Consider the following 11,210-nt stretch of genomic DNA (forward strand, 5'->3'; position numbering starts at 1 on the left):
ATTTGTATATGTTATACACATTATAATATGATATATATTATCCAAAGTCTTATCCTGTTGTAATAAAAGACTAGCAGGGGGAACTTTATTTATGTATTTATGTTGATATCTTTATTTAATATGTATTTATGTATTGAAATACAAAGATATATCAATATATATGTTTTAATATATATATAAGTAAAATTCACACATCTTTGTATTACATCAGGATAAGACTTTGGATAACACAAAGGGATGCTAATATAGAGGGAAGAGCCCAAACATCTGCCTCAGCTCCTGCATATGTGAAATTGGCACTTTTCATACATCTCAGCTGGCAGAGCAACTTTCATCAGGTGCTTTTGTTAATGATTTGGTTGTTGTTACCCTGTGTGGCACTGCCCCTGCTGCATTGATCAGTTCCCTGTCAACCTCTGTGAGGAGTTTGCATTGTGCATCATCTCTTGTTTCAATTGAGAAGGTGCTCAGTTCCCCCAACCCTGTTTTAATAGCACCTTTCTGTATAAGTGTGTTATAGCAATAAAATAAATACCACAAAACCACTGACGAAGGGAAAATTGAACTTTCTGTCTCTGTGCAGCCATGTGGGTAAAGGAGTAATTGGCTTGGATAATAACTTGAGTTCTTACAACCCCAAATCTAAATGAGCATCTCATTGATACATCTGCTGGTAATTACTATGAAAAGAAGAGAATATATTGTGCAGATAGATGAAGTAAACCATTTTTAGTGCTTTCATGGATTGCTTAGTAGTTCAAATGCACATCTAATGATTCTTAAACTTTTTCTGCCATATTTTCTTGGTAAAAATGGAATTTTGCTACATTTATTTATAAGTTTATGCAATAAAAGGTGAACCAAAAAGACATTTCCACTCTAGTGAAGACCTAGGGCATCACTTTGGGCTTTTATAGAAAAATTAGGTGCTTTGGTACTTCTTATGACAAGAAGAAACTTTGAAAGTATTTTTCTGTCCATTGGGATTTAAATCATCATCATTTTTATTAGCAAAGCAGTTGAACTCATTCCATGCAGCTAACACAGTGTAGCAAGAACTACTATGTTTTAGTTCTTGTTACTATGAGAATCTTTTCTCTCCTCGTTTCCTAATAACCAAGTGCTCTGTCTGCACTGAGGCAATGAGCTGTGACTGAGCCAGAGAAGCTGTTCTGCTTCATCAGGTCAATGATTCCTCAATGATTCTTGGCAAACGTGTCCAAGGTAGATTGGATTCTTGTTATCCTCTGTGGGAAGGATGCAGAGGAGCCCTCTCCAAGAGCTGGAGTGTGGATACACCATAACACAGGGCAGTGGAACTCACAAATGGTCTGTACTAGGCCAGTGAGTCAATCCTGACTGGCCTTTCCACTCAAGACTTGACTCCAAGGTGTGCAGGGATGGAAACTTCAGAGTTGTAATGGAACTAACCAAACAAACTTGGGCAGAAGTGGATAATAGTTGTAATCCTTGTAAAGTTTTCCATCTAATCCAAGGCATTTTGTTTGCCCATGTCTATGTAGAGTCAAATAACACGAATTTTTATCATCATTTTGCAAATTTATGAACATGTTAGCCAATTCCTGCTCATCATCACTTCTATCCCGGTGCAGTTAACTTAAGATTATTCCTATTCTGTATTCCAGCAGGTTGAAATGGATATTAAAATCATGCTTGACCCAGAGACCATGGATAATAAAGCTGGCTTAAAGCATCACCAGGATGAGACCAGGCTGCCACTTATAACTAAGAAAAAATCTACTCCTGTAAGTAATTGTATTCATTTATGAGCTTATTGTATGCATTGCTTTGACTATTACACTTTGCATCAGACCTAATGACAGAATTAATCTATGTGAAAGTGACTCATAATTTCCTATTTTTGACATTGATATGTTACAATCAAAGCATTTTGGGTGATAATACTGAGAAATAGACATGTATAATGTAACAGGTTTAGGTACCAAGGCCCCAGTCCAGCAAAAGTATGAGGATACATGGGAATGTGCATGGTCAGGAACATCAGGGAGCAAAGATAAGCAAACTGGAGCTTGTGGAGTTGTGGACGTGACCCAAAGATCAAGGAAGAAGTAAAAGGGGTTTTGCTGCCAAGAATGAGTTGTTCGTTCTCTAGCTGTCTCCTAAAAAGGCAATGATACATTGTGCTTTCAATTGGTAACAGGATTCTTGGGAAAAAGTGGATATCCCTGGGAGTGTTCCAAGCCAGGTTGGATGGGGCTTGGAACAACCTGGGCTAGTGGAAGGTATCTCTGCCCATGGCAGGATGTGGGATGAGATGAGATCCTTCCAACCCAAACCATTCTGGGATTCTTTGAAGTGAAAAATAAATGTCCACTTTTTGGCAAAAGCAATCCTGCCCCATGATTGCTGAGCCTGAGCAGAAATTGGTGTCAGAATTAAAAACGTAGAGTTTATACTGAAAGAGAATCAGAGTCCTACATCCATTTAGTTGTCATTTACATCTTATTTTTCTCATGTGGTTTGGGAGGAAATGTTGAGTTCTTAGCCTCATGCTGGGAGCACACACTCTGGAATGTGGGGGACAAATTCAGATCCTTCCTTTCCATATGGAGATACGTCCAGGTCTTGTAGATCCCAATGTCCTTGCTGTCAAGGTATGAGATATTCTGCAGCACAGCCTTTCTTTCATCACAGAATCATTAAGGTTGGAAAAGACCTCTGAGATGGTCAAGTTCAACCTATGACCTAACACCACCATGTCAAATAAACCATTGCACTAAGTGCCGTGTTCTGTCTTTCCTTAAGCACTTCCAGGGATGGTGATTCCATCTCCCTGGGCTGCCCCTTTCAATGCCTAGTGACCCTGGTCAAGCTGTTCCCTGAGTCAAAGGGAGACTGAGCACTTCTACTCCCCTGTCCTTGAAGGGGAGTGTTCCCCTTGTTCCTTGGCTCTTCAAATCACCCTTTTCTCTTTCTGCTCTGAGAATTATCAAGTCAGGCAAGATTAAGTTGTGATTCCTCCATACTTCTGCTCTGCAGCTGCTGCTCCTCTTAAATAACCAGATGTCCATGAAGGTGACATTTTTAGCCAAGTATACTTTAAAAAAATAAAGTGACTAGGCAGAGGCATCCCTCAAAAAATCTATTATGTCCCCCAATTTAGCACAGCTCTGTGAGCCACAGGAAAAAATCTCACATGAGGATGTTCTTCTATGGCTTAATTTATGTAACAGAAGCTTTATGCAGCCAGCTCAGTGCTCCAAGAGATATTCTGGGGTGTTTGGTTTTAAACAACACGAAGAGACTCTGTGAATGGCACAGTTGTGAGCTGCCACTTGTGAAAGATGATTTTTGAAAGCTGCTGCCCAGACTAAGAGGTGATTTGTCTAACCCTGTGATAGAGAGTTAATTAGAAAAAAGCATCATGGCTAATAGCTTTTTAGAACCACTCTAAAGTGCTCACAGAGAGGAATATTATCCTACTGCAGAGAGCCATGTGTTTTGCCACTCTCCCTCACACATACCCTCAACACAGAAAACTTATTGGTGACTTAAATTACAAGTCTTTAGGGTAAATTAGTTAAGCTCTTGGATACATATTTACAGTTGCTGAGGAACTGACAAGGAAATGGGCTAAAATAACCAAGTAGGTATTTCCTGTCTCATTTATTCTGTTAGGAGCTTTAGAATCCCATGACACAATGTGTGTTTAGAAATCTTCTGCCTTCACTGGGGGTAAAATTTCACAATTAGTATTTGCCAAATCTACTGCTGAGATGTGAATTAAAGCTCTTTTGTTAAACGCGCTCGCTACCAGCACTTGGAGGAGTGACTGTAGATCACTAATAGTAACTAAAATGAACCTGTGTGTGGTTGCAAGTCTAAAATGACGTTGGTTTTGGGATGGAAAGAGGGCAGAGAGCGTTTCGAGGCCGTCAGGGGGCGCACGTGCCCCAGGTGTGGCCACCAGGTCACCCCTCAGCCCCAAAAACTCACTCCGGAATGACTCTGCTCACGGGGAATTAAAGTCTGACTCCTTGGTTAACTGCCTGCGGGGTCATTCCAAGAGTTTTCAAGGAGACCTGAGCGTTTTAAATCTCAGGTTTGAGGTGACCACGGGGGTCGAGCACAAATCTACACAGACTCTTTATTATCCTGCTTGTTTGAGAAATTAATAGTAAGGATCTCATTGTTTCATGGAAAAATGTCTTCGTTTCTTGCTATTTTTTGAATGGTGAAGTTGCTGATGCTGAATTTTATCATAGAAACTAAGAACAATTAAGTGTTGCCCTTTTGTACCTCTTTGGGTCTGATCATAATGCTTCATCCTCTGCAAAGTTCTGTGGTGATTTTAAAGTGAGGGCTGGAATTTTGTTGGAAACACAGACTGGACATCGCTTTATCATCTAGATAACAAATGAAAAAATGCTGAGTGGATAATTATTAAGTATGTCTATTTCCCAGGGCGTATCCAGCAAAAGGAACATGAATCTGAATTGCAGCAGAAGTAATTCTGACATAATGCTGCAGTGCAGACAAGATTCACAGCTCTACCTTTCATCTTCCCAGGACTGCTGTTCTGTTCCAGAATTATACTGGCACTTTTGGGTCCTTGTTTTCTTATAAATGTATATTATACTGTAAACTTAGGAACCTTTTCATTTATTCATGAGGCAGAATTTAATATGGTGATGATTTCTAGCCTTTATGAGTCGCATCTTCTCTAGTGTGGCTGTAATGGTGATGGCAATGATTCTGGGGGGCGTTTAAGCTAACTTCTTTGAGCACAGCCATTCTAATCAGATCCTCAGTTATTCATTCTTTATTCCTGCTAATCACTGATGTTTAGCCCTGAAAGTGTATTTATTTCCAAATTTAGAAAGCAAGGCACTTCCTTTCATTTCAAGTGACTCGAAGAAGTTGTAGCACAAAATCGGGTCTTTGGTGCTCCAAACCTGATCGTGTTTCACGGCCAAAATTTCGACTCCAGCCAAAGCAGAATTTGGCAGTGGGAGCAGAATGAGACTTAAATAAATTGCTGTTATACCACAATAAATCAAAACAAGCTCCTTGTGTTTGTATCGTGGTTTGTAATCATCACAAGCAGCAAAGTGATTGAACAAAACCCTCCTGTCACTAAAAATAAACAGGAAATAATTGGTGAGATAGAGTTAACTGAACAGATGAGTACAGTCAGCATCCTCTCATCCTGGAAATGGGAATGTGAAGGTCACTCCCATCTCAGATGACAAACGTGGAACATTTTGTTGGTAAACAAATTAATCTTTGGAAAGGTCACCATTTGTTTGAAGTTTTTATCCAGTTCTTGTCAGCTGGAATTGGAGATTGCCTGTCACTGTGCTAGGCAGGGAGGTGCAGCCAGAGCTGCTGAAGCTGTTTCTGTCCATATCAGCATTCCCTGACAAAACTCCGTGCCTGACTGGGATGCTATGGGCTGCTGCTTTACATCTGTCTCTGGACAGGAGTGGAGGCTCATCCCTGAATTCCAATAAGTTGCTCCTGCATGTTCTGCCTCCTGTAAGTTGGCCCTTTGCCCACGAGTGAAATGTATTGTAGTTCAAGCCAGCAATTATCTTTCTTACTTCCTTCTGTGCTGCTTCTGTTGCCTGTTTCAAGGAGCAGATATGGGATGCACCAAAGTTCTCTGTCTATTCTCTCTGGCACCTGTTAGGGCAGAACTTTGATGGAAGTGGATTTCTGGGAGAGGTACAAGTAGGTCCTAAAGAGAGCAAAGCTTGACTTTTCCAAGCACGTGGAAAATTGGCAGTTCAGAGCCGTCTCTGGTTACTTTAAAGTAGGTAAGAACAACACAAGACCTGTTGTTACTGATGCAATTTCCAAGTAGTTCTGCCTTCTGCCATTTTCCTGAGCATACTGAGAACTGACCTTAGCTCCACTGATTTTTATTGTGCTGTGCTTCCTCCTTCCCTTTAGAGGGGGAAATTCTGTGTCCATCAAATCCTGACAGAAACTTCTTAACCAAAAGTCTGAAGGTAGATGCAGTTTGGAGAAGATAAATGAAAGATTACTCTGTTCTATACATTTTCTTCCTATCAAGCCTCATTCTTTTCTGATATTTACTTACCAAATCTCATCTAGCTAAGCTTCCTGGTTGCTAAACTATAGTTTGGATGCACAATACTCAGCTTTTCTCTGTATTTAATATTATTTTCTATTCTTCTACTGAGGGAAAACATATTTATAAAGATCCTAAAAAAAAGACATTGCTCTAGTTAAATATTTCTAGCTAAAAAGAAAACAAATAGAAAACTAATCAGAAAGTCCCTGTGGTGATCCAACAAGTGCCCTACTTAAAATGAAGCAAAAAGGAAAAATAAAGTGGGAGAGCTTTATCCACAGGAGAAAAACACTTTAGAAAGGGTAATAGAATTGTTTTTCTCATGTCTCAGGTTAATTACACTCAGAAGCACTTGAAATGAAAAAATAGTTTTTCAGCACACTCCAAGCATATTTTAAGGCAAGTCAAGCCTTTGTCTGCCCTGCAAATTAAATGTTCCCTTCCAGCCCTATAAAACTGAACTTTAAAAGTGCCATGATGAAGCAATGATGCTCAAAGGAAACCTTTCTCTGCCAGTGCTTAATATGATTTTTAAAGTCTTATTGTTGTAATCGCTTTGGCTTAATTTTAGTGAAAATAACTACAGCATTTTGGCAACTTCTGCTTTGATATCTCACTGAATTCTTCAAGAGGGCAACTCATGCCGTGATGAGGGTGCTGAGGAGACATGGAAGGGTGTAGAGGTTGGGTGGGATATCATGGAAAACTGGTTTGGGTGAGCCCTGGTTGACTGTACGATGTGGGGAGGTAAGTCATGGCACTGGGCAGTGGAAGTGAGATTAAATGACATTACAGTCACATCAGGCCTTGGTTTGACATGACACCTGTCGTGGACTTGCAGAAATTAGAGGATACAGCGAAGGATTAAATGTCTCCCTCCAGTGAAACAACCCCAAGCCTCTGGGCTGCTGTTGAACTCACACACTGCCCCTGAACTGCTGTTCTTTGTAGCATATTGCATCTCTCAGTATAAATAGATACATTTCATGTGCTGCTTATCATAACAAAACTCCTGGGATTGAAATGAGGATCAGACTGACCAGTAGTAAAATCAGTTCTGTTTTACTGCTCTTAACAGCAACAGCCTGAGAAGGAATCACAGTTTAATTAAATTTGTTTGCTTGTATGTGTTTTTGGTGTGTCCTCAACAAACTGCTGGGGCTGAGAGGGAGCAGGAAAGTGTGGTTTATAATTTCCTTTTCTCAGTATTAAGCCACTTATATTTCAGCTGGTATAAAGTTAATCTTTGTTACATGCTTATTGCAGTTTTCTTGGAGCACAAGGACATGGAGCTTTATCCATCTCCATCCCTTAAAGCATAATCCTCTGTAATGGCCATAACCAAAATGAGTGTCTGTGATCTCTGTGATGATAAAAAGTACATGTTTTCTCTCTTCCTAATGTCTCTTGTGGACAAGGCTATTATACAAATTGGGAGGAAAAATTAGAGTAGTTAATTTTGATCTAGCTCATTTCCCTATTAGGATATCAGCAGTTCTTGAGAATTGCTTCTCCCTTTCTAGCAAGCTGATGTTACTCAGTAATTATGACACAATAGTGCTCAAAGAGCCCAACTATGGCCTGGTTCCTGTTGCACTAAAAGCTTGTTAATCAGTCATTAGCACCTAATATTTTAAGCCAGGAAGGCCCAATGTGCTCTATAACAGACATAAATACCATTAATCCCATTTTACACGTCTATTAATATTTCTCAGCTTTCTAATTATATCTGTTTATTATTATTTAAGGTAGTTCATCATTATTACAAATTTTAAAAAGCACGTACATTTTCCAGCACATGACATCAGCTCATCAGTAGAGTTCAATCACTCTATCCAGTGCAAGAATTTCTGACCATTGGCCTAAAGGACTAACTGGTAACATTGTCCCCATGAAAGCACAGGACACTGTTTGTTGGGTTTCAGAGCTGTTTGCTGACTAAAGAGGAGTCTCTGCAATCTTGAGGTCCACTCCAGGCTGTCAGGGTGGTAGGTCCTGTTGCAGACACATCTGTCTGCCTCCACTTCTCAGACTGCCTCAGTTTCCCTTTCCCCACTGTTATCTTGCCTCAGTCTCTGTCCTTGAGACAGTCTTGGAGAGTGTTTCTTAGGATATATCCAAGTCTTACTTGCCTGATTCTCTGCCAGGCAGTTTGTCCAGGCTGTCCCAATGTTCTTCCCTTACCTGCTGCCCCCTGGTCCTTCTCCATGTCCAGCTCCTGCTGCTCTTCCTCTTTGCTCAAAGACCCTCCAGCCACCAAGCTCTGAGCAGCACATCTTAGAGCACACCCAATCCCTGGGAAGTTTACCTGCTAAAACTAAGAAACCTTAACCTACACTTCCAGAAATCTGTTGGCAGAGGAGGATTTGATATAGACTTGTTAATTTTTCCTTCTGTTTCATAAAACATTCGATTTCATCTAAGTTAAATCTTTGCTGTCTCTCTAGGTTTACCATTGTGTAGTGTGGCACTGCTCGAATTCCTGGCACTGGGAACCAGCAGGTTCCATTTTTCAGGCTCAGTAAGGAAGGTTTAGTTGCCATGTTAGCACAGCCAGGGTGGGCCACGTTATCAGGCTGACACTGAGGACATCCTTGAGGATTTTGAGGACATCCTTGAGGATTCATTGTATCTATTTAAAGACTGTTCTGTCAAGAAACACAATGTTTACACTATACTCATTAGAACTGAGCTAACTTCTTGTGATCCTTTATTAACTAATACACTGATTTTTGCACAGCAAAATTCACAAGACATCAATTGAATTTAATTAACTCCATTTTAAATTACTGAGTTAACAACAGCAGACAACAACTGCAGCATGTTCCTCAGTAGTAAAAGCAGTGCTTGTGCTGGTACATTGTTAAATCTTAATGAAACTAGTCATAGCAGGAATTATCTTTATTATTTATTACTGCAGGAGTAGAGAAGTCTCTAAATCTCAGATTTCTCTTTGCTAAAAGGAGATTCTGTCTCTTCCCAGATGTGTAGTCAGAAGACAGGGAAGGACCACAGAGTTCCAAGCCCTTGGGCTCTGCCTGCCTTTCATGGCATGGATTCTCCCTTACCCCTGTTGGAAGAAGATCCAGCAAGAGGTGAGTCACAGACACCCACCTGGGTGCTGTCACCCCCAGCTGTCTGCCACAGAAGCAGTGTTGGTGGCTGAATTTCTGGCACCTCAAATCATGTAAGAATTGTGATCTCAAAGTCTGCAAAGGGTAGGGATCAACTTCAGGCTACTTACTCCATGTAGTAGCTAATGTAGGACACAATATGTTGTGTTGAGCATCATCCTGAGGCAGTTCTTATAGTTCACAGGGCTCAGTGGCTGCTGGAAAGGAGAAGTGTGTGTGATGGAGGTTCCTGTATGACTAAGTAACAGTCAAAAGAAATGATCATGATTAATAGCTGGTTATTTATTAATCATTCATCTAGACCTGCACTGGGGTTGTTTTAGCAGCCAGTCCATGTTGATGATGACATTGTGGTTTACAAGTTAGTTCTCATCCATTCTGCATACTAAATTGCATTGTACAAGGGTATAATTATATATACAAGCATGTAATTATATATACAGGCATATAATTATATATCTACAAGCACATAATTCCCTTTCAGAATTACAATATCTTTCATGTGTTTGTCAATATTTATAGGCAAAACTCACCTTCCTTGAAGGTAAAATATTGACTATCAGAAGATATGAATCTTTCAATAAAAGTGTTACCTTTGCAGTTTTGATTTGGAACTTGGGTTTGGCTTTGTTTAATTCTTTCTTTATTGCTACTGATTCTTTTTCTTTCACAGCTGGAATGTATAGGAATTGTTCAGGAATGTCATCTTCTTGTAGGTGCTCTGAGCCTAACTGGCCAAAGGCTTCTCCTTCCAGCAGCCAAGATAGCTCTCCAGACCCCTCCTGGTGTATGCAAAGCAGCACCTTGCCCTGAATTTCCCAGGCAGCACAAGAAATCAGCTGTAGGTGAGGACAAAGTATTAATAACAACCATCAGTTGCATCTCCAGCTTTCCTTTCAGGCCCTTATTTTACCTCATGAATAAAGAACTAATGAGCTCTCACTCAAATTCTTAACAACACGGAGCACATGAAGATGCACATGAGGTTCCTGAGCTTTGTAACTGAAGGGGAAGAGGATTTCTTAATCTCTGTAAGGCTTTGGTTCCTGTTCATTTCTGAATCCTGTGAGGTTCCTGCATGTTTCAGATTTAATCCCCTGAACCTGAAGCTCTGACCACTGGTGTCAGTGTAAAGCCACTGGCACTGTAGTCATGATTTTCAGCAGCTGATCAAGCCTCTCTTCTGTCATGTGATTAGATAAATGGCTAACACCAAGTGAATGAAACCTGCAGTCCATGTTTTTCTTTGTACAGGGGAGATTAGGCTGGATCCTGAGAATACAAATACCATCACCTTCCCAAACCCGAAGCAGGCAATTTATGGCACTTACTCCTCTAGCAGAGGTAGCATTGCACCACTTCCATCCAGCAGCTCCATGGTTTCAGCATGGAAATCAAAGCCAGTGTGGATGTATCCAGCTCAGCAGTTGGAATGTGAGGTGCAGATTCCCTCTCAGACACAGGTATTTAATTAAATGAATCACTCAGTGAGGGTTTTATCCATGTTCTGGATAGTATCTCACCAGAGCTGGTTTAGAAAGTGACTGTAAATCACTGAATTGCTATAGGAGGCTTTGAACCAAATCCACTAAATAGTAAATTTCAAAATAAAACAGGAAATACTTCATGTTTTACCAGTTTCTGCTTTCTCAAGTCTTCTACCTAAATTTGTTTGGTTTTTTTTCCACAGAATCCTAGCAACTAAGTTTAGAAAGGATGTTAGGAGGTTATCTAGACCTCCAGGCAGAATTACCTGTACCTGTAATATACACACAGATGTTTTCCTAACCTGTTCTGAAAACTTTGGGTGCTAGCAACTCCACAGCCTCCCTAGACCATCTGTTCCAGTGCTTAACTAACTGTCTTTGCTGTTGTAAAAGGGTTTTTTAATGTTTCATCTAAATCTCCCTCACTGCAGTTAAGCAACTGTAGTGTTTCCCTTTATATTTACAGAAGACTATAGGAGACTTTGACCTTGACTGCTGAGTTCCTGC

General features: G+C 40.3%; 1 protein-coding gene across 1 annotated transcript in view; it reads left to right on the forward strand.

Moving 5' to 3' along the window:
- The window catches only part of IQCH (IQ motif containing H), a 57,331-nt gene that overhangs the window by 3,021 nt on the left and 43,100 nt on the right, over positions 1–11,210 (forward strand). Inside the window, exons 4-6 of the mRNA XM_009082668.1 lie at positions 1,647–1,766; positions 9,890–10,061; positions 10,471–10,679. Coding sequence (XP_009080916.1) covers positions 1,647–1,766; positions 9,890–10,061; positions 10,471–10,679 — 501 coding nt within the window. The remainder of the gene's footprint in view (positions 1–1,646; positions 1,767–9,889; positions 10,062–10,470; positions 10,680–11,210) is intronic.

Source organism: Acanthisitta chloris, unplaced genomic scaffold (genome assembly GCF_000695815.1).
Source record: "Acanthisitta chloris isolate BGI_N310 unplaced genomic scaffold, ASM69581v1 scaffold22249, whole genome shotgun sequence".
Classification (NCBI taxonomy): domain Eukaryota; kingdom Metazoa; phylum Chordata; class Aves; order Passeriformes; family Acanthisittidae; genus Acanthisitta; species Acanthisitta chloris.